The following is a 22,839-nucleotide window of genomic DNA, read 5'->3' as shown; positions in this document are numbered from 1 at the left end:
TCCAGCTGTGGCCTCCCAGCCCCACCCCCCAGTTTGGATCCAGCTGTGGGCCCCCCGAGCCAGCTGTTGCCCTGCGACCCAGGTTTGGGTTCAGATGTGCCCCCGATTCAGCTGTTTCCATGGTCTGAATCCAGCTGTTCCCTGGTTTGGATCCAGATGTGCCCCCGATCCAGCTGTTTCCCCAGTTTGGACCCAGCTGTGGGCCCCCAAGTCCCACCCCCCAGTTTGGATCCAGCTGTGCCCCCTCCGATCCCGGTTTGGGTCCAGATGGGCCCCCATCCAGCTGTTTCCCTGTTCTGGATCCAGCTGTGCCCCCCCAGGCCCCGCCCCCTGCTCCGGAGCCAGCTCACAGCCCCGCCCTCTCCCCTCTCGCCCTCAGGCCCCGCCCCCTGCCCGCTCCGCAGCCAATAGCCGTTGCCGCCGGGTCCTCGCCGGGGGCGGGGCCTCGCCGGCGCCCCGCCCATAGGGCGCAGGCGTGTGGGCGTGGCGGCAGCGGGCCAATGGCAGCGCGCGTCTCTGGCGGCCAATGGGAAGCGGCGGCTCTGCCGGGCGGAGGGAGTCGGAGTGGCGGCCGGGCCGGCGGTGGACGGGGCCCGGTACGGGCTGGGGGGGGGGAATGTGGGGCAACTGGGGGATGTGTGGGGCCGGAGGCGGGGTGTGGGGCCGGGAGGCGGGGCCGGGGGGCGGGACACGGCGGCTGGGGGCGCTGGAATGGGGGGTCGGGGCCTGTGGAGGGTGTCGGGGCCTGTGGGGTCAGGGTGTGTGGGGATGGGGGAGATCAGGATATGTGGGGCTGGGGGTCTGTGGGGCAGGGGGTCAGGATATGCGGGGTGAGATGTCAAGATATGTCGGACTGGGAGGCTCTGGGGTGGAGGTGTCAGGATGTGTGGGGCTAGGAGTCTCTGGGGAGGGGGTCATCAGGATATGTGGGGCTGGGTCCTGCGGGGTGTGGGGCTGTGTGGGTCAGGATATGTGGGGCTGGTGGGCTTCAGAATATGTGGGGCTGGAGGCTCTGGGGATTAGGATATGTGGGGCTGAGGGGGTTCAGGATATGTGGGGCTGGGGGATGTAGAAGGTTAGGATATGTGGGGCTGGGGGAGCATGGATATGTGGGGCTGGGGGGGTCTGGATATATGGGGCTGGAGTCTCTGGGGCATGGGGTTGGGAGGTGGGGTGGAAAAAACCCTCTGAGAGCCTGAAATGGGACAAAATCCATCCCTGAGTCCAGATGTGGGGCGGGGGGGGCCTCGGCGTGGCCAGATGTGGGGCAGGTGTGGGGGGGAAATTTTTGGGATCGGGGGGTTGCAAAGTGGCTCGTAACTTATTTCTCTTCCCCCTCCCTCGCTAGGCCTGAGCTCGGAACGAGCGACACCCCTGGGGTGGAAGAAAGCCCCACGGCGCAGCCCCACAGCGGAGGGGGGGAAATTGGGAAGGTTTGTGCCCCACGGCCTCGGCTTCGCCCCCCCCCTGCCCCGCAGCAGCAGGGGGGAAGGTGGGGTCCTGCTCCACCCCACCTCCTCCTCCACGCCGTGGGGGTTTCTTTTTATTTTGAGAGGTCCCCTGGGACTTCGGGGGGTCCCCGGAGGTCCAGGACGTGTCCCCAGCACCTGCCCCCCAGCTCTGGGCTGTCCCTTGGGGTGTCCTCGAGGGCGCTGGGGGGTCCGCTGGGACTCTGGGGGGTTCCCCATGGACTTTGGGGTGTCCTCTTGGCTCTGGGACATGTCTCCAGCACCTGCCCTCCGGCTCTGGGGGGGGTCTCCATGGACTTTGTGGGGGTCCCCTGGGACTTCGGGGGTCCCCTTGGCTCTGGTCCATGTCCCCAGCACCTTCCCCCCAGATCTGGTGGGGGGGGGTCCCCTGGGGCTCTGGGAGGGTCCCCATAGACTTTGGGGGGGTCCCTGGGGCTCTGGGACGTGTCCCCAGCACCGTCCCCTCAGCTCTGGGGGGGGTCCCTGGGACTTTGGGGGCGTCCCCTTGGTTCTGGGACGTGTCCCTAGCACCTTCCCGTGGGAGGGCCTTTTATCCCCCCCCCCCGTCCTTTTTTCACCTTCCCCCCCCCATCCCAAATTAATCCCTTTGGGAGCTCAGGCACTGCCTTATGCTTCCCCCAGTTGCCCAACTGGGAGAGACTGGTGTCGCGGCTCCTTGTGCTGTAGTTTTTATGTATTTTTATATATTTTATGTGGGGTTTTTTTTTGCCCCTCCAGGTTGCGGGGAGGGGGGGGGCACCGGAGGGGGCCGCTGCCATGTCTCTGTGCCACTGCGCGGTGAAGCACGGCGACGCGGAGGCCGATGGCTGCCGTTTTGCCGGCGGCACCGGCACCGGAGTGAAGGTTTTCCTGCACTGGAGCGGGGAGGAGGAGCGGGAGCGATGCCAAACCTACACCTGCGGCACCCTCAGCGCCGAGGAAATCTGCATCGACCTCTCCCGCAGGATCGGTGAGTGACGGAAACGCCCCCCGCCCCGGCTTTTCCCTAAAATCCGTGGAAAAATTCCCCCTTTCCCAATCGCCGCCGCCGCCGCGGTGGCCGGTTAGCCGGGAAATCGGGGGTTTTGGGGTGGTTGGGAAGCGGCGTTTTGCCCGATAACTGGTTGGTAACGAAGCCTTCCCAATGGAATTTGGGCATTCCCGGCGGAATTTGGGCAATTCCCCGCGGAATTTGGGCAATTCCCGGTGGAATTTGGGCCTTCCCAGTGGAATTTGGGCCTTCCGAGCGGAAGATGGGCATTCCCAATGGAATTTGGGCCTTCCCGGTAGAATTTTGGGCGTTCCCAATGGAATTTGGGCAATTCCCAGTGGATTTTGGGCCTTCCACCCGGAACATGGGCCTTCCTGGCAGAATTCGGGCAATTCCCAGCAGAATTTGGGCCTTCCTGGTGGAATTGGTGCAATTCCCAGCAGAATTGGTGCAATTCCCAGTGGAGTTTGGGCCTTCCAAGCGGAAGATGGGCAATTCCCGGTGAAATTTGGGCAATTCCTGCAAGAATTTGGGCAATTCCTGCAAGAATTCGGGCAATTCCCGGTGGAATTCGGGCAATTCCCGGCGAAATTTGGGCCTTCTCGTCAGAATTTGGGCAGGAGGAGGAGGAGGGAGGCCCGCGCTGCCAGCAAAATGGCGGCGGTGGGAAGAAACGGGGTGAAAAAAAGGTGGTTTTTGTCCCATTGACCGAATTTTGGGGTTTTTTTTTTGTTTGTTTTTTTTTCTTCTCTCCGCAGGCATCACCCCGCTCTGCTACAGCCTCTTCGCCCTCTTCGACCCCCGCAGCCGTGTCTGGCTGCCCCCCAACCACCTCTTCCGAATCGGCAAGGACACGGACCGCAGCCTGCTTTTCCGCATGAGGTGAGGCCCCGTCCTTCTCCTCCCGCCGTTTTGAGGGCGGAATCCTTGCGGATCCGCCGAGCTCCTCTCATTTGTGGCGACGTCTGGGTTTTATCGACACCTTTGCGAGATAATCGTGTCCCCTGGGGGTGACCGAGACAGCAATCTTGAGGATTTCCCCTAAAAAACGTGGTCACTGGCCATTTTATCCGGGCTTTTTCCACCTGGTTTTGCTAGAACTTGGTTTTCTTGCGGCTTTTTCTTCCATTTTTGGAGCTGGATCCTGCGGATCCGCTGAGCTCCTCTTATTTCTGGCAACATCCAGCTTTTATCAACACCTTTGTGAGATATTCCTGTCCCTGGGGGGTGACGGGGACGTCAATCTTGAGGATTTCCCCCCAAAAATGTGGCCGCTGGCCATTTTATCTGACCTTTTTCCACCTGGTTTTGTTGGACTTCGGTTTTCTTGATGCTTTTCCTTCTGTTTTTGGGGTGGAATTCTTGTGGATCTGCCAAGCTTCCTCTCATTCATGGCGACGTCTGGGTTTTATCGACACCTTTGCGAGATAATTGTGTCCCCCAGGGGGTGACGGGGACAGCAATCTTGAAGATTTCCCCCCAAAAACCTGGCCGCTGGCCATTTCATTCCACCTTTTTCCGCTTTTTGGGGGGCTTTGGTTTTGTTGGTGCTTTTTTCCCTTCCATTTTTGGGGCGGAATCCCGTGGATCCGCCGAGCTTCCTCTTATTTGTGGCGACGTCTGGTTTTTATCGACACCTTTGCGAGATAATTGTGTCCCCCGGGGCGTGACGGGGACGGCGATCTTGAGGATTTCCATCCAAAAACGTGGCCGCTGGCCATTTCGTTCCACCTTTTCCTGGCTTTTTTTGAGGGTTTTGGTTTTGTTGCTGCTTTTTTTTTTTTTTGATTTTGCTCATTTTTGGGGCCGAATTCTGCGGCTCAGCTGAGGCTCCCGTATCGAAGCTGTGCTGGTGGGGACGTATTCGGCAGCTGGTTGTAAAAACAGGGCGGAAGGAGCTGAAAGGAACCGGTTTTGGGGGCAGGAAGAGGTCGCTTCCCCTTCGCCTCTCCGCATCAGAATCATTGCCTTCTGATCAGATCACATTTTTGGCGGATGTGGCCGGTTTTGGGGTCAGCAGTGGCGTTTCGAGAAGTTTGGCTCTTAAAAGGAGCGGATTTACGGGTGAAAAAACACCTCGAGAAGCTCCAGGGTGGCTGCTGGAGCCGAATTTGGCTTCAGAGGCAAACCCGGGGCGTCCTTTTTGGCCCCCCTGGGTGGAAGGAGCAGATTTATGGGTGAAGCAACACCTCGAGGAGCTCCAAGGTGGCCGCTGGACCCCAGTTTGGCTTCAGAGGCAAACCCAGGGGGTCCTTTTTTGCCACCTTTTTGGCCCCCCTGGGTGGAAGGAGCTGATTTATGGGTGAAAAAAACACCTTGAGGAGCTCCAGGACATCTTTTTTGGCCACCCTGGGTGGAAGGAGCCGATTTATGGGTGTAAAATCACCTCGAGGAGCTCCAGGGCGGCCTTTTTGGCCCCCCTGGGTGGAAGGAGCCGATTTACAGGTGAAGAAACACCTCGAGGAGCTCCAAGGTGGCCGCTGGACCCCAGTTTGGCTTCAGAGGCAAACCCAAGGGGTCCTTTTTGGCCACCTTTTTGCCCCCCCTGGGTGGAAGGAGCTGATTTATGGGTGAAAAAAACACCTTGAGGAGCTCCAGGACATCCTTTTTGGCCACCCCGGGTGGAAGGAGCCGATTTATGGGTGTAAAATCACCTCGAGGAGCTCCAGGGTGGCCTTTTTGGCCCCCCTGGTGGAAGGAGCAGATTTATGGGTGAAGCAACACCTCGAGGAGCTCCAAGGTGGCCGCTGGACCCCAGTTTGGCTTCAGAGGCAAACCCAGGGGGTCCTTTTTGGCCGCCTTTTTGGCCCCCCTGGGCGGAAGGAGCTGATTTATGGGTGAAAAAAACACCTTGAGGAGCTCCAGGACATCCTTTTTGGCCACCCTGGGTGGAAGGAGCCGATTTATGGGTGTAAAATCACCTCAAGGAGCTCCAGGGCGGCCTTTTTGGCCCCCCTGGGTGGAAGGAGCCGATTTACAGGTGAAGAAACACCTCGAGGAGCTCCAAGGTGGCTGCTGGACCCCAGTTTGGCTTCAGAGGCAAACCCAGGGGGTCCTTTTTGGCCACCTTTTTGCCCCCCCGGGTGGAAGGAGCTGATTTATGGGTGAAAAAAACAACTTGAGGAGCTCCAGGACATCCTTTTTGGCCACCCTGGGTGGAAGGAGCCGATTTATGGGTGTAAAATCACCTCGAGGAGCTCCAGGGCGTCCTTTTTGGCCCCCCTGGGTGGAAGGAGCCGATTTACAGGTGAAGAAACACCTCGAGGAGCTCCAAGGTGGCCGCTGGACCCCAGTTTGGCTTCAGAGGCAAACCCAAGGGGTCCTTTTTGGCCACCTTTTTGCCCCCCCTGGGTGGAAGGAGCAGATTTACGGGTGAAAAAACACCTCAAGGAGCTCCAGGGCAACCACTGGACCTGAGTTTGGCTTTAGAGGCATCATTTTTGGCCATCCTGAGCGGCAGGAGCCGATTTATGGGTGTAAAATCACCCCGAGGAGCTCCAGGACGGCTCTCTCCTCCTCCTCCTCCTCTTCCTCTCCAGGTACTACTTTCGGAATTGGCACGGGATGAACGACAAGGAACCGGCCGTTTATCGCAACGTGCCCCGAGCCAGCGATTCCCCCGACGAGAAGCTGCACGGAGGAGCTTTGCTCGACAAATCCTCCTTCGAGTATCTCTTTGAGCAGGTACCGAACAGGGCGGGCCCAGAGGCTCGGTCGCACCCGGAATTATGGAAACCTGGGGCATTTTTCTTGATCCAACCGGATTCGGCTCGGCCCTGGCTGTCAGGAGCTGGTTTTTCCAGCTGCGAGGGTTTTGTTTCGAGGACAAACGCAGCTGTAGTTTTGCCCTCGCAAAGCTTTTGTCCTCCTTGAAGCCTCCCCGGGAGGCCGGGAGCCACGTTTACAGGGATCCCGTTACGCTTTTAATATTAAAAAAAAAAAAGAATAAGAAAAAGCACTCCGTAAGTCGGCACAGGGGTGTTTTTTCCCCGTTTCTCTAATTTCTTTCGCTTTAATAGGGAAAATTTGAATTCATCAACGACGTGGCCTCTTTGAAAGACCTCCAGAGCGAACAGGAGATCCAGAGGTTCAAGAACGAAAGCTTGGGCATGGCCGTGCTTCACCTCTCCCACATCGCCATCAGAAAAGGCATCTCCCTGGAGGAAGTGGCCCGAAAATACAGGTGACCGAGTGACCTCAGGGGACTTTCCGTCCTGTCCTGAGAGGACGGTGACGTGGATGGAGAATTGGCCCCAACGGCAGAGCTCCGAGGGTTGGGATTGGCGGCGTGGGGTCTGGTTGGTGGCCTGTGGCTAGTGGTGGTCCCCAGGGGTGCGGGCTGGGTCCGGTCTCGTTCAACACCTTCCTCAGTGACCTGGAGGAGGGGACAGCGGCAGTGGTGACACCAAACTGGGAGGAGTGGGTGACACACCAGAAGGCTCTGCCACCCTCCGGCAAGACCTGGGCAGGCTGGAGAGGAACCTCATGGAGTTCCTCATGGAGCGGGGGAAGAACCCCCCCCCCCAGCGTGGGTTAGGGGTGACCTGCTGGAGAAAGATGTGGGAGTCCTGGTGGACAACAGGTTGCCCACGAGCCAGCAATTGTCCAAGGAGGCCAGTGGTCTCCTGAGGTGGCCGGCAGGTGGAGGGAGGTCATCCTCCCCCTCTGCTCTGCCTTGGGGAGGCCACACCTGGAGCACTGGGTCCAGTTCTGGGCTCCCCAGTTCAGGAAAGAGCGGGGAACTGCTGGAGAGGGTCCGGCGGAGGCTGCGAGGATGATGAGGGGATGGAGCATCTCTCTGGTGAGGAAGGGCCGGGGGACCTGGGGCTGTTCAGCCTGGAGAAGAGAAGCCGGAGAGGGGCCCTCAGCAATATCTGTAGGGCAGGTGGCAAGAGGATGGGGCCAAGCTCTTTCCAGTGCATCCCAGTGAGCCTGGGACTGGTTTGGGTGATGGAAAGCTCGGCTGCGGCTCCTCCAGCCGAGCGTTTCGCCGGTGACGTCCCACGAGGTCTTGCCGCTGACGGCCTTGTTCCTTCCCCCTCCCCAGCTTCAAGGACTGCATCCCGCGTTCCTTCTACCGCCAGATCCAGCAAAACAACTACCTGACCAAATTCCGCATGAAGAACGTCTTCAAGAAATTCGTGCAGCGTTTCCAGCGGCACACGGTCAGCACGGGCAAGCTGACGGCGCAGGAAGTCATGTACAAATACCTGGCCACCTTGGAACACCTCGCGCCCCGCTTCGGCAGCGAGCTCTTCCCCGTCCTCTCCTTGGAGACCTCCTCCGAGGGGGAGAAAGCGCAGCTCTACGTCAACGGGGGACATTCGCAACCGGAGCACGGCCACCCGCTGCTCCCCAAGGACCCACCCGTCACCCACGAAGTCCTCGTCACCGGCACCAGCGGGATCCAGTGGCGGCCGGTGCCCGTAGAGGTAAATTGATGCTCGCGCTCCCCGCGGCCAGGCGGGAAGAGCCGTTCCCATCCAAATCCCATCCCAGACGGGATGCTCGTGGTCCTGGGCTTTTCCTCAGGCTCTCTGGGGCAGCCCAAGTTCCTTTCCAGCTTATCCCAGTTTGACCAGTAGCCACCTCAGCCCGTCTCCTGGCGGTAGGAAGGGCTGGAATTAACACCTTTGCGTCCCCGTCTCTGCAGAGTGTCGAGAACTTTTCCCACCGGGGATATTTTGGGAGAAAGAGTAAAACCAAAGAGCTGGAGCCCAAGGGGCCGACTCAACCGGTGGAGCGGAACGAGGCGAAATGGGTCCATTTCTGCGATTTCCGGGAAATCACTCACATCGTCGTCAAGGATTGCAGGGTCAGCATCAACCGGCAGGACAACAAGTGCCTGGTGAGTGGGAATCGTTCTCTCTCATCCGCGTGGGATCCCTTCGTTGCGCTCTGGAACCTGAGAGGAGGCAACGCTGGGAACAAGGAGGAAGTTTTTTTGGGGTTAATTCCAATGAGAAAGGGTTTTACGGTCTCCTCCTTTGGGCTGGCGGAGAAGAGAAGAAGGGCAAGGAAGCTGGAGAACAAGGAGAAAGGTCTGGAGAACTTTCGAGGAGCGGCTGAGGGAGCCGGGATTGTCCAGCCTGGAGAAAAGGAGGCCGAGGGGAGACGCAAGCACTCTCCGCAGCACAAAGCTGAACCCCCCGAGGGGGAGGGAAGGAATAAAAGGGAGGATCACCCGGCGCTGGGTGCGGGCCCTCACGGGCAGCCAGGTTGCCCAAGCCTGCTGGCCAGCAGCCCAGCGAGCCGGGGAAGGCAGCGGCCTCCTCGGCGGTGGCTCTTCCTAGCCCCAAAACCCTCCGGAAATTAGGGGATGACGCCAAATTGGGTGGGGGGTGTCGATCTCCTGGAGGGGTAGGAATAGAAATGGTCTCCGGAGGGATGTGGCCAGGCTGGGAAAGGAGCTGGGGGTGTTGGTCGACGGCCGCCTGAATACGAGCCAACAGCGTGCCCAGGTGGCCAAGGCGGCCACCAGTATGGCCTGTGTAAGGGCTAGTGCGGCCAGCAGGAGTGGGGCAGCGATCGCCCCCCCTGGACTCGACACTGGTGAGGCCCCACCTCCAATTCTGTGTTCATTTTTGGGTTCCCCTCAGGACAAGAAAGACCTGGAGGGGCCGGAGTGGGTCTGGAGAAGGGCAAGGAAGCTGGTGAGGGGGCTGGAGAGGAAGGAGAAGGGCCTGGAGAAGGAGGAGAAGGGCCTGGAGAAGGAGGAGAAGGGTCTGGAGAAGTTCTGGGGGAGCTGGGGGTGTCCAGCCCAGAGAAAAGGAGGCCGAGGGGAGACCCCGGCGCTCTCTACACCCCCCTGGAAGGAGGTTGTGGTGAGGTGGGGGGCGGTCGGTCTCTTCTCCCAAGCGATGGGACGAGAGGAAACGGCCTCAAGTTGTGCCAGGGGAGGTTTAGGATGGAGATTGGGAAGAATTCCTTCAGCCAAAGGGTTGGGAAGCGTCGGGACAGGCCGCCCGGGGCAGTGGTGGAGTCGCCATCCCCGGAGGGGATTTGGGCAGGACACGGTGCTGAGGGACGCGGGTCAGGGGTGGCTGGGGCAGGGTTGGGGTGAACGGTTGGACTCCGTGATCTTAAGGGCCTTTTCCAACCGAGAATTTCCAGGCTGGAATTCCAAATAAGCCGCGGAGCCGGGATGTGGCGGGTGAGGTTCTCGCGCGCTCCCCTGGCCGCTTGCCTCCAGGGCGGAGGGAGCCAGGATGGGTTTTGCCAGGAGCGGGAAGGGCACTTCCCACTAAAAATCCACCTCTTTTGCTCAGAGGGTGGAGGAAAACGGGGCAGATCCTCCCCGCCACGCTGCCGGAGACAGACAGGGGAGCTCAAGGTGCTGGGAGGCGATCTCTGGCACGCTTCCCTTCCCCAAAAAATCCCCAGTTCCCAGCACCGTTACCAGGTAGCTCAAGGCACTGGCCAACTGTTTGGCCACGGTGATTTTCCAGCGCACGGTGACCCGGCCTTTCTCTTTCCTCAGCAGCACGTCCAGATGATTTCCAACCTTGAAAATTCCACGATGGGTGGGTTTTAGGGCTGTTCTTCCTCCAGCCGGATGTTTTTTTCACCCTGATTTTCCTCCTTCCTCTCCCCAGGAGGTGCTTCTCCCGTCTCCCGAGAGCGCTCTCTCCCTCGTCTCGCTGGTGGACGGGTATTTCCGTCTCACCGCCGACTCCAGCCACTACCTGTGTCACGAAGTGGCGCCGCCGCGGCTCGTCATGAGCATCTTGAACGGCATCCACGGGCCCATGCAGTGAGTGGCTTCTTCCCGACAAGGGGCTTCGAGGAATCCGCGGCAATTTATTGTCGTTCCGACAATTTATTCCTTCACCCCGTGAACCCTCCCCAACCCGGGAAAGGGGAACTGGGGAAAACAAAGAAACCCAAGGGTTGAAATATAAATAGATTCGATAGAATAAGACTAAATAATTAACGCTAATAACACTAAAGAGCTAATATTGATCCCGATACCGATGTAGAATATACGAGGATGATGCTCAGGAGGAAGCTGGGCGCTCCTGGAAAGTTTGGGATGCCGCGAGCGCTGCGGCTTCGGGAGGAAGGGAAGGGCTCAGGGCTCCGGGAGCGGGATGAAGAGTTCTCAGGATGGCAGGAAAAATTCCTCAGCATCTAATTTCCATCTTAACGGGACGTTCGTGATATGAAATAATCCCAGTGGCCGGTGCCCGGGTCTCGCTCCTCCTCATCCTCTACACCTGGGGAGCTCAAAAACACCGAGACCTTGAAACCCGCACCCCAGAGCTGGCTCTAAAGCGAATATTTTCACAAATTCCGACTTCTAAAAGTGCTGTTTTCCCAGCATAAAGAGAGAAATGTGGTGCCCAAACCAGGACCCGAGGGGGGATGCGCCGTGTCCTCGGGGCTGATCCCAAGCCGTTCCCTTTTTTTCCCCGCTGCCAGGGAGGAATTTGTTTTCGCCAAGCTGCGGCGGGAGGAGCAGGAGGAAGGGCTTTACATCATCCGCTGGAGCGTCCTTGATTTCAACCGGATGATCCTCTCCGTGGTGAAAAGGGGTCAACAACAGGTAAACGCAATTCCTGCTACGGCATTCCTGGGAACGGTGAGCTCTGGGAGGTGCTGGTTTCGTTAGGAACGAACTGGGCTGAGGTTTTCGGGGTGCCGGGGAGCTGCGAGGCCGGTCCTGACTCTCTCTTTTCCAGGCTCCCGGAGTGCAGGGACCCCTCAAGTACAGGCAATTCCGTATCCAGAAAAAAGGAAATTCCTTTGTGCTGGAAGGGTGGGACCGGGAATTTCCCACTTTGCGGGAACTCTTGGATGTCCTCAAGGGCTGCACCCTCAAGTCTGGTGACGAAAACTTCACGGTGAAGAGATGCTGTCCGCCCAAACCGGGAGGTACGAGGATGGAACATCTTCCTCCCCCCGCTCCCCCAAGTCAGACTCGAGGAAGGAAAGCGGCCGGGGCCGAGGCCAGGGTTGGGGGGTGGGGGGGGCGTGTGTTTCTGGGGCTTTAAGGTCCGTCTGCCCCCTCCCCTTGCAGAGATCTCGGACCTGCTGATCGCGCGGAAGGTGAAGGACAGCGCGAAGCAGATCCTTAACCTCACCCAGCTCAGCTTCCACCAGATCCGCAAGAACGAGATCACTCAGGTTTGGCCCTTCCCAGGCAGTGGGTAAAGCCAGTGGGTGGAAGAAGCTGTTTTCCTGATCCGGGGGGGCGGGGGGCCGATGCTACCGCACCCCCGAGGCTGCTGGTGCAAAGAGGAGAGAGACGCGGAGCGGTTTTGGGGTTTATTTTGGCCTTTTCTTCCTTCCCTCTTCAAGGAGAGGAGGGAAAAGAGCCGTGCGGAGGCGGCGGGGTGCGGGCAGGAGGCAATTCCTTCCCTGCCGCCCCCAGCAGTGTGTGGAGGTGACGGAGAGGGAAGCGGGGAGAGGAGGATCGTGCGTAAAGGCTGAAAAATCTGCCCCCCCCCGGGGGGGTCTGACACCCTCGTGCCTTCTCCGTCTGCCTGCAGCGAGCCCACCTGGGGCAGGGCACCCGCACCAACATCTACGATGGGGTGCTGACCGTCTGCGGCGCCGGCGGGGCCGAGGACGAAGCCGAATATTTCTCCACCGAGCAAAATAACAACAGCCGGGAGATGCACGTGGTCCTCAAAGTCCTGGATCCCAGTCACAGAGACATCGCCCTGGTGAGCCCACCACGGGATTTGGGGGTGTTGGGGGGAGGAAAGGCTCAACAGGAGCCAGCAACGTGCGCTGGTAGCCCGGAAAGCCACTGGCAACCCAGCAGCGTGGCCAGCAGGGAGAGGAGGGGGGATTCTGCCCCTCTGCCTCCGGCTCTGGGGCCATGGGAAGGACACGGAGCTGCGGGAGCGGGGCCGGAGGAGGCCCCGGAGATGCTGGGAGGGCTGGAGCCCCTCTGCTGTGGGGCCGGGCTGAGCTGGGGGGGTTCAGCCTGGAGAAGAGAAGGCTCCAGGGAGACCTCGGAGCCCCTTCCAGTCCCTAAAGGGGCTCCGGGAAAGCTGGGAAAGGACTCTGGATCAGGGAGGGGAGCCGTGGGACGAAGGGGAAGGGTTTTAAGCTGAAAAAGGGGAGATTTTGGTTAGATATTAGAAGAAATTCTTGGCTGTGAGGGGGGTGAGCCCCTGGCCCAGGTTGCCCAGAGAAGCTGTGGCTGCCCCACCCCTGGAGGGGTCCAAGGCCAGGTTGGCCGAAGGGTTTTAAGCTGAAAAAGGGGAGATTTTGGTTAGATATTAGAAGAAATTATTGCCTGCGAGGGTGGTGAAACACTGGCCCAGTTGCCCAGCTGCAACCAGTTTGCCCAGAGACGCGGCGGCTGCCCCATGGAAGACAAACCCTTCGATAAAACCAGCTTCCAGATGCTGCGAGAGACCCCCCCACACACACACACTCCTTCCTCACCCCCTCTCTCCCCGCAGGCGTTTTTCGAGACGGCCAGCCTGATGAGCCAAGTCTCCCACGTCCACTTGGCCTTCGTGCACGGAGTCTGCGTGCGAGGCTCCGAGAGTGAGTAATTTTTCCACAACCGACCTCCCCTTCCGCCAGAGCCTTTCCCTCGGCCGCCGCCACCTCCATCCCCGAGCTGATCGGCCGAAGCCTGAGGGAAATCTCTCCCCTTCTCCCCAGATATCATGGTGGAGGAGTTCGTGGAACACGGACCTCTGGACGTGCTGCTGAGGAAAGAGAAAGGCCGGGTCACCGTGGGCTGGAAAATCACCGTGGCCAAACAGTTGGCCAGTGCCTTGAGCTACCTGGTAACGGTGCTGGGAACTGGGGATTTTTTTGGGAAGGGAAGCGTGCCGGAGATCGCCTCCCAGCACCTTGAGCTCCCCTGGCTGTCTCCGGCAGCGTGGCGGGGAGGATCTGCCCCGTTTTCCTCCACCCTCTGAGCAAAAGAGGTGGATTTTTAGTGGGAAGTGCCCTTCCCGCTCCTGGCAAAACCCATCCTGGCTCCCTCCGCCCTGGAGGCAAGCGGCCAGGGGAGCGCGCGAGAACCTCACCCGCCGCATCCCGGCTCCGCGGCTTATTTGGAATTCCAGCCTGGAAATTCTCGGTTGGAAAAGACCCTTAAGATCACGGAGTCCAACCGTTCACCCCAACCCTGCCCCAGCCACCCCTGACCCGCGTCCCTCAGCACCGCGTCCTGCCCAAATCCCCTCCGGGGATGGCGACTCCACCACTGCCCCGGGCGGCCCGTCCCGACGCTTCCCAACCCTTTGGCTGAAGGAATTCTTCCCAATCTCCATCCTAAACCTCCCCTGGCACAACTTGAGGCCGTTTCCTCTCGTCCCATCACCTGGGAGAAGAGACCGACCGCCCCCCACCTCACCACAACCTCCTTCCAGGGGGGTGTAGAGAGCGCCGGGGTCTCCCCTCGGCCTCCTTTTCTCTGGGCTGGACACCCCCAGTCCCCCAGAACTTCTCCAGACCCTTCTCCTCCTTCTCCAGACCCTTCTCCTCCTTCTCCAGACCCTTCTCCTCCTTCTCCAGGCCCTTCTCCAGCCCCTTCTCCTCCCTCTCCAGACCCTTCTCCTTCTTCTCCAGCCCCCTCACCAGCTTCCTTGCCCTTCTCCAGACCCACTCCGGCCCCTCCAGGTCTTTCTTGTCCTGAGGGGAACCCAAAAATGAACACAGAATTGGAGGTGGGGCCTCACCAGTGTCGAGTCCAGGGAGGGCGATCGCTGCCCCACTCCTGCTGGCCGCACTAGCCCTTACACAGGCCATGCTGGTGGCCGCCTTGGCCACCTGGGCACGCTGTTGGCTCGTATTCAGGCGGCCTTCGACCAACACCCCCAGCTCCTTTCCCAGCCTGGCCGCATCCCTCCGGAGATCCTTCCTACCCCTCCAGGAGATCGACACCCCCCACCCAATTTGGCGTCATCCCCCAATTTCCGGAGGGTTTGGGGCTGGGAAGAGCCGCCGCCGAGGAGGCCACTGCCTTCCCCGGCTCGCTGGGCTGCTGGCCAGCAGGCTTGGGCAACCTGGCTGCCCGTGAGGGCCCGCACCCAGCGCTGGGTGATCCTCCCTTTTATTCCTTCCTTCCCCCTCGGGGGATTCAGCTTTGGAATAACGAGCCGGGAAGGTGACATGAGTAATTAAGAGCCGGGAGTCCTGCTTTTTGATATTTGGGTGTAATCCGGATGCTTCGTCTTATTCCCAGGCGTCTGCGGGAGTTTTTTTTTTTCCTGAGATTTCTTCCCCCTCTCGTGATTTTGGTTTTTTTTGGTTTTTGTTTTTTTTTTTACCCCTGCAGGAGGATAAAAACCTGGTGCACGGCAACGTGTGCGCCAAAAACATCCTGCTGGCCAGAAAAGGGCTGGAAGACGGAGCCCTGCCTTTCGTCAAGCTCAGCGATCCCGGCATCAGCTTTACGGTGCTCTCTCGAGAAGGTACCGGCCTCATCCCGCGCTCGGACCCAGCAAGGCTTGACCCGGCCTTGTTCGGAGCTAAAATTGGCCGCTTTTTCCCCCTGCCTCCAGTAGCCCAGGTAGTTAATAAATCATAGAATCGTAGAACGTGTTGGGTTGGAAGGGCCCTCTAAGGGCCATCCAGTCCAAGCCCCCTGCAGTCAGCAGGGACATCTTCAACTAGATGAGGTTGCTCAGAGCCTCATCCAGCCTGGCCTTGAATGTCTCCAGGGATGGAGCCTCCACCCCCTCTCTGGGCAACCTGGGCCAGTGTCTCACCACCCTCGGCATAAAGAACTTCTTCTAATGTCTCATCTAAACCTCCCCTGCTCTGGTTTAAACTGTTGCCCCTCGTCCTATCGTTCCGTGCCCTTGCAAACAGTCCCTCCCCAGCTTTCCTGTAGGCCCCCTTCAGGGACTGGAAGGGGCTCCAAGGTCTCCCCGGAGCCTTCTCTTCTCCAGGCTGAACCCCCCCAACTCTCTCAGCCCGGCCCCACAGCAGAGGGGCTCCAGCCCTCGGATCATCTCCGGGGCCTCCTCTGGCCCCGCTCCAACAGGTCCATGTCCTTCTTGTGCTGGACGCGGTGCTCCAGGTGGGGTCTGACGAGAGCAGAGGGGCAGAATCCCCTCTCTGGATCTATGGCCACGGTTCTTCTGATGTGGCCCAGGATGCGATTGGCCTTCTGGGCTGTGAGTGCACATTGTCGGCTCATGCCCAGCTTCTCATCCACCAACACCCCCAAGTCCTTCTCTGCAGGGCTGCTCTCTGTCACGTCATCCCCCAGCCTCTACTGATAACGAGGGTTGTCCCCACCCAAGGGTAGGACCCTGCACTTGGCCTTGTTGAACTTCATAAGGTTCGCTCGGGCCCACCTCTGCAGTTCGTCCAGGGCCCTCTGGATGACATCCCATCCCTCCGGCACGTTGACCGCACCGCTCAGCTTGCTGTCATTGGCAAACGTGCTGAGGGTGCACTTGATCATAGAATCATACAACCATAGGGTTGGAAGGGCCCTCTGGAGATCATCTCCTCCAACCCCCTCCAGAGCAGGCTCACCCAGAGCAGGCGGCACAGGAACGCGTCCGGGCGGGTTTGGGATGGCTCCACAGACGGAGACTCCCCCACCTCTCTGGGCAGCCTGTGCCAGGGCTCTGCCACCCGCAGAGTCAAGAAGTTCCTCCTCCTGTTTAGGTGGAACTTCCCATGCTCACGTTTGTGCCCGTTACCCCTTGTCCTGTCCCCGGGCACCACTGAGAAGAGCCTGGCCCCATCCTCCTCACACCCACCCTTTAAGATCCCCCCTCAGCCGTCTTTTTTCCAGACAAAAAGCCCCAAATCCCTCGGCCTTTCTTCAGCAGAGAGACGTTCCCGTCCCCTCAGCATCTCGGTAGCCCTTTGCTGTCCCCTCTCCAGCAGTTCCCTGTCCCTCTTGACCCGGGGAGCGCAGAACTGGACCCACAACTCCAGCTGCGGCCTCCCCAGGGCAGAGCAGAGGGGGAGGATGACCTCCCTCCACCTGCCGGCCACGCTCTTCTTCATGCCCCCCACGATGCCACTGGCCTTCTTGGCCACCAGGGCCCATGGCTGCCTCATGGCCGTCCCGTCGGCCCCCAGCACTCCCAGGTCTCTCCCCACCGAGCTGCTCTCCAGCAGGTCACCCCCAACCTGTCCTGCTGCGGGGGGTTATTCCTCCCCGGGGGCAGCACCCTGCGCTTGCCCCTCTTGAATTCCAGAAGGTTCCTCTTTGCCCAACTCTCCAGCCTGGCCAGGTCTCTCTGGATGGCGGCACGGCCCTCCGGGGTGTTGGCCACCCCACTGTCTATGTCATTGATGAAGATGTTGAACAGCCCCGGTCCCAGTAGGGATCCCTGAGGGACACCAGTTGTCACCCCTCTCCAGCTGGACATTGAGCCATTGACCACCACCCTCTGGCTGCGACCAGGCAGCCGGTTCCTCATCCACCCAACAGTCCACCCATCAAATCCCGATCTCCCCAACTTCGAGAGAAAGACGTTGTGGGGGATCGTGTCCAAGGCCTTGCAGAATTCCAGACAGATGATGTCCGTAGCTCTCCCCTTGTCCACCGATGCGGTCACTCCGTTGTAGAAAGCCACCAGGTGGGTCAGGCAGGACTTGCCCCGGGTGAAGCCATGCTGGCTGTCCCCAGTCACCTCCGTGTCCTCCATGTGCCTTAGCATAGTATGGATCGCGCCTGAGCTGGTTTTGGCAGGGTTTTGCTTGCTTTCCAGACCTTAATTTTGACAATTTTACAGCATTTTGAACGCGGGGACGTGGCAATTTTGGTGACAGTGGCTCGGTTTGTCCTCAAAGCCGCTATCGGAGAGTCCCAGCGCGGCTCCTCCGGCGGGGAGCTTCTCTCCGTGGGGTTTTTCCGGCTGTATCTACAGCGTGGCCTCACTTTGCCTTTCCTCTCCCCAAGAGCGCGTGGATCGGATTCCCTGGATCGCCCCGGAATGTGTGCGGGATGTGGGAAACCTCAGCACAGCCGCCGACAAATGGAGCTTTGGCACCACTTTGCTGGAAATCTGCTTCGACGCCGACGTCCCGCTCAAGGAGCGCACGCCCTCGGAGGTGCCTCGGCTTCTCCTCTTCCTCCATCCCCGTCTCCTCCCTTCCCGTGGATCCACCTTCCTTTGAGACCCGGTTTTCTTTGGTTTTGGGCTTTTTTTGTTTTTTTTTTTTTTTCCCTAGAAAGAACGTTTTTACGAGAAGCGGCATCGCCTGCCCGAGCCGTCCTGCAAGGAGCTGGGCAGCCTCATCTGTCGCTGCCTGAATTACACCCCCGGGGAGCGTCCGTCCTTCCGCACCATCCTGCGGGATCTCACCCAGCTCCAGCCGCACAGTGAGGATCGGGTTGGGGGGGGGTGGGGGGAGCGGAATTCATCGGATACCCCGCGTCCGGCGGGGCCTCGGGGAGGTGGGGGCGGCTGTGGGGAACTGTTTGTCTGGGGTGAGGGGGAGAAAAAGGCAAGGAAAGGGTTAAAAAGGGCAAGGAAAGGGTTAAAAAGGGCAAGGAAAGGGTTAAAAAGGGCAAAAAAGGTTAAAAAGAAGATGGAAAGAGGTGATAAAGGGGGAAAGAAGAGGGGAGGAGAGGGGAGCAAGAACGGGAAAAGGAAAAGAAAAGGCAAGAAAAGGGAGGAAAAAAAGGCGAAAAAAGGGAAAAAAGGGCGAAGAAAGGGCAAAAAGGGAAAAAGAAGGGGAAAAAGGGCGAAAAAAGGGAAAAAGAAGGGAAAAAAGGGAAAAAGAAGGGAAAAAAGGGCAAAGAAAGGGAAAAAAGGGAAAAAGAAGGGGAAAAAGGGTGAAAAAAGGGAAAAAGAAGGGAAAAAAGGGCAAAGAAAGGGCAAAAAAAAGGGGGGAAAGGGAGGGGGGAAATGAAAAAGGGAAAAAAGGGGAAAAATGAAAAAGGGAAAAAAGGGGTGGAGGGAAAAGAAAAGGCAAAAAAGGGGAAAAAGAAAAGGCGAAAAAAGGGGGAAAAGGGAGGGGAAAAAAGGAAAAGAGGGGACAGAAAAGGGGCAAAAGGGGGAAAGAAAAAGGGCCAAAAGGGCGAAAGCAAAGGGGAGCAAGAAGGGAAAAAGGAAAAGAAAAGGCATGAAAAGGGAGGAAGAAAGGGAAAAGGGAAAAAAGAAAAGGTGAAAGGGGGGAAAAGGGAGGGGAAAACAGGAAAAGGCAAAAAAAGGGGGAAAAAGGGAAAAGAAAAGGCCAAGAAAAGGAAAAAGGGAGGGGGAAAATGGAAAAGAAAAGGCAGAAAAAGGGGGAAAAGGGAGGGGAAAAAGGGAAAAGAAAAGGCAGAAAAAGGGGGAAAACGGAGGGGAAAAAGGGAAATGAAAAGGCGAAAAAAGGGGAAAAAGGGAGGGGGAAAAGAAAAGGGGGAAAAAGGGGGAAAAGCAGGACAAAAAGGGGCAAGAAGAGGCAAAACCTGGCTCCTCCTCTCCCTCTTCCCATCCAGACCTGCTGGACGTCACCTCGGTGAATCCCGACTTCCCGGTGTCGGACCCCACCGTCTTCCAGAAGCGCTACTTGAAAAAGATCCGGGAGCTGGGGGAGGTAGGTCGGGGAAAAACCTTGGGAATTCCGCATCCGGCTGCTGGGGCGCCAGGAAAGGGGGGGGGTCCGGCCCCGTTCTCACCTTAATTTTGGGGAAAAACTGCCTGAAAAAGGGCCCGGGATCCACCTTCCGGCTCTTGTGCGGCTCCGGGATGAACTGCATCCCCAAAATTCCCTCGTCTCTGTGTTCTCCCTGTTGTGGGGGCTCGTCCCCCAAAATTCCCCTGTGTCCTCATTCCCTGTGTCGGGGGGGGCTCATCCCCCAAAATTTCCCCATCTCTGTGTTCCCTGCGTCAGGGGATGGATCCCCAAAATTCCCTCGTCTCCGTGTTCCCTGCATCCGGGGATGGGTCCCCAAAATTCCCTCGTCTCCGTGTTCTCCCCCTTGGGGGGGGCTCATCCCCCAAAATTCCCTCGTCTCCGCGTTCCCTGCCTTGGGTGGGGGGGGTCGTCTCCCAAAATTCCCCCATCTCCATGTTCTCCATGTTGGAGGGGGCTCATTCCCGCAAATTCCCCTGTGTCCTCCTTCCCTGTGTCGGGGGGTCCTCATCCCCCCAAATTCCCCCGTTTCCGTGTTCCCCGCGTCGGGCGATGGATCCCCAAAATTCCTTCGTCTCCGCGTTCTCCACCTTGGGGGGGCTCGTCCCCCAAAACTCCCCCATCTCCATGTTCCCTGTGTCAGGGGGGGGGGCTCATCCCCGAAAATTCCTCTGTGTCCTCATTCCCTGTGTTGGGGGATGGATCCCCAAAACTCCCTCGTCTCCGTGTTCCCCACCCTGGGGGGGCTCATCCCCAAAAATTCCCCCATCTCCGTGTTCCCTGTGTCGGGGGCGGGGGGGCCTCATCCCCCAAAATTCCCCCGTGTCTACATTCCCTGCGTCGGGGGGGGGCTCGTCTCCCCAAATTCCCCCATCTCCATGTTCTCCATGTCAGGGCGGGGGGGCTCATCCCCCAAAATTCCCTCGTCTCCGCGTTCGCCGGGATGAGCTCGGGGGGGGTGCAGTGCCAGCCCCTGCCCTCGGCTCATCGCAGCCCCCCCGGCGCTATGGGGTGGGGGGGGGCAGAGGGAGCTGGGGCTCAGCCCCCCCCACCCTGGGGGTCCCGCGCTTGGCCTTGGCAGGGTTGGGGTCGGACTCGCTGATCCTCAAGGGCTTTTCCAGCCCCAAGAATTCCCTGACTTCTCCCGGGGTGGGGGGGGCATGTGAGGGCTGGAGCTGCCCTGCTGCAGGGGGGGCTTAAATGTGGGGGGGGGAAGGCGGCTCGGGGAGACTTCAGAGCCTCTTCCAGTCCCTAAAGGGGCTCCGGGAAAGCTGGGGGGGGACACGACTCTTGATCGGGAAGGGGGGCAACGGGACGAGGGGGGGTGGTTTTAAATGGAAAAAGGGGGGATTTGGGGGAGACATTGGAAAAAATGTGAGATATTAGAAGGAATTTGTGGGTGATGACCCCCCCTCCACGGGTTGCCCGGAGAGGTGGGGGGTGCCCCATCCCTGGGGCCACCCCAGCTTGGACGGGGCTCTGGGGTGGGGGTGTCCCTGCCCGGGGCCGGGGGAGGGGGGGGCACTGGGTGGCGTTTAAAGGTCCCTTCCCAGCCCAAACCATTCCGTGATCCCGCCGTCTCCCGCTCGGCAGGGTTTTGGGGGGGGCTCGTGCCTCCGGAAGGGGCTGGAGACCCCAAGGAAGGGAGGGGGGAAATCCCTTCTCCCGAGCCATGGGGGGAGAGGAAACGGGCTGTGGTTGTGCCCGGCGGGGGGGTTAGGTGGGAAATCGGGAATAATTCCTGCCCCCAAAGGGCTGCCCAGGGAAGAGCCGCCATCGCCGGAGGGGGACGCGGAGAGGTGGTGCCTGGGGACACGGATTAGCCCCGGAGTTGGGAATTTTTAGCTTAACGAGGGGACTTGACGACTTTAAGGGTCTTTTCCAACCTCAAGGATTCTCTGATTCTATAATTCCGCGATTCCCCGGTTCTGCGATTCCCCGATTCCACTATTAATTCCCTTATTCTCGGGGAATTAAGGGTCTTTTCCAACCTCAAAGATCCTCTGATTCCATGATTCACCAATTCCATAATTCACACTGATTCCATGATTCCTGGATTCCGCGATTAATTCCCTGATTCTCAGGGGAATTTAAGGGTCTTTTCCAACCTCAAAGATTCACCAATTCCGTGATTCACCGATTCCGCGATTCCGGGATTACGAGATTAATTCCCCGATTCTCAGGGGAATTAAGGGTCTTTTCCAACCTTAAAGATTCCCTGATTCTGTGATTCACTGATTCCACGATTAATTCCCCGATTCTTGGGGGAATTAAGGGTCTTTTCCAACCTCAAAGATCCTCTGATTCCGCGATTCACCGATTCCATAATTCACACCGATTCCATGATTCCTGGATTCCATGATTAATTCCCCGATTCTTGGGGGGGGATTAAGGGTCTTTTCCAACCTCAAAGATTCCCTGATTCCGTGATTCACTGATTCCGCGATTAATTCCACAGTTCTTGGGGGAATTAAGGGTCTTTTCCAACCCCAAAAGTGTCTCTGATTCCGTGATTCACCAATTCCATAATTCACACCGATTCCGTGATTCCTGGATTCCGCAATTAATTGCCCGATTCTCGGGAGGATTAAGGGTCTTTTCCAACCTCAAAGATTCCCTGATTCCGTGGTTCCCTGATTCCGCGATTCACCGATTCCACGATTAATTCCCCGATTCTTGGGGAATTAAGGGTCTTTTCCAATCTCAAAGATTTCACCGATTCCATAATTCACACCGATTTCCGTGATTCCCCGATTCTGCGATTCCTGGATTCCGCGATTAATTCCCCGATTCTTGGGGGGGGGGGATTAAGGGTCTTTTCCAACCTCAAAGATTCCCTGATTCCGTGATTCCCTGATTCCGCGATTCACCGATTCCACGATTAATTCCCCGATTCTTGGGGGAATTAAGGGTCTTTTTCAATCTCAAAGATTTCACCGATTCCATAATTCACACCGATTTCCGTGATTCCCCGATTCCGCGATTCCTGGATTCCGCGATTAATTCCCCGATTCTTGGGGGGGGGGGGATTAAGGGTCTTTTCCAACCTCAAAGATTCCCTGATTCCGTGATTCACTGATTCCACGATTCACCGATTCCACGATTAATTCCACGATTCTTGGGGAATTAAGGGTCTTTTCCAACCTCAAAGATTTCACCGATTCCACGACTCACCGATTTCCGTGATTCCCCGATTCCGCGATTCCTGGATTCCGCGATTAATCCCCCGATTCTTGGGGGGGGGGGGGGGGGATTAAGGGTCTTTTCCAACCTCAAAGATTCCCTGATTCCGTGATTCCCTGATTCCGCGATTCACCGATTCCACGATTAATTCCCCGATTCTTGGGGGAATTAAGGGTCTTTTCCAATCTCAAAGATTTCACCGATTCCGCGACTCACCGATTTCCGTGATTCCCCGATTCCGCGATTCCTGGATTCCGCGATTAATTCCCCGATTCTTGGGGGGGGGGGGGGGGGAGATTAAGGGTCTTTTCCAACCTCAAAGATTCCCCGATGTCTTTCCGCTCCCTCCCTCCGAGCAATTCGTTGACCCTTTTTGGAACCCTTCCAGAGGGGCTGGTTTGGGGTGGTTTGGTTTTCGCCCTGGGGAAACCGGGATTACAAATTCCGTGGGTTTTTTTTTTTTATTTATTTTTTGGGGGGGGGGGGGGGTTTGGGGTTTTTTTTTCCCCAGGGCCACTTCGGGAAGGTGAGCCTCTATTGCTACGACCCCACCAACGACGGGACGGGGGAAATGGTGGCCGTCAAATCCCTCAAATCCGGCTGCAGCCAGCAGCTCCTGACCAGCTGGAAGCGGAGATCGAGATCCTCAAGACGCTTTATCACGAAAACATCGTCAAGTACAAG

The 22,839-nt window shown here is 58.4% G+C and overlaps 1 protein-coding gene across 1 annotated transcript in view; it reads left to right on the top strand.

The window, feature by feature from the left end:
• The first annotated feature begins 555 nt into the window (after positions 1-555).
• The window catches only part of TYK2 (tyrosine kinase 2), a 25,178-nt gene continuing 2,894 nt past the window's right edge, over positions 556-22,839 (top strand). The window contains 21 exon segments of the mRNA XM_063318955.1: positions 556-596; positions 1,349-1,433; positions 2,208-2,439; positions 3,219-3,342; positions 6,000-6,144; positions 6,480-6,643; positions 7,508-7,892; positions 8,114-8,308; positions 10,056-10,213; positions 10,882-11,005; positions 11,142-11,334; positions 11,480-11,586; positions 11,952-12,128; positions 12,879-12,966; positions 13,087-13,214; positions 14,714-14,849; positions 17,309-17,460; positions 17,581-17,731; positions 18,836-18,933; positions 22,667-22,772; positions 22,775-22,839. Coding sequence (XP_063175025.1) covers positions 2,247-2,439; positions 3,219-3,342; positions 6,000-6,144; positions 6,480-6,643; positions 7,508-7,892; positions 8,114-8,308; positions 10,056-10,213; positions 10,882-11,005; positions 11,142-11,334; positions 11,480-11,586; positions 11,952-12,128; positions 12,879-12,966; positions 13,087-13,214; positions 14,714-14,849; positions 17,309-17,460; positions 17,581-17,731; positions 18,836-18,933; positions 22,667-22,772; positions 22,775-22,839 — 2,889 coding nt within the window. The 5' untranslated portion in view covers positions 556-596; positions 1,349-1,433; positions 2,208-2,246.

Source organism: Chroicocephalus ridibundus, chromosome 29 (assembly GCF_963924245.1).
Source record: "Chroicocephalus ridibundus chromosome 29, bChrRid1.1, whole genome shotgun sequence".
Classification (NCBI taxonomy): Eukaryota; Metazoa; Chordata; class Aves; order Charadriiformes; family Laridae; genus Chroicocephalus; species Chroicocephalus ridibundus.
The sequence above is the reverse complement of the archived record's forward strand: the minus strand, read 5'-3'. Positions and strand labels throughout refer to the sequence as shown.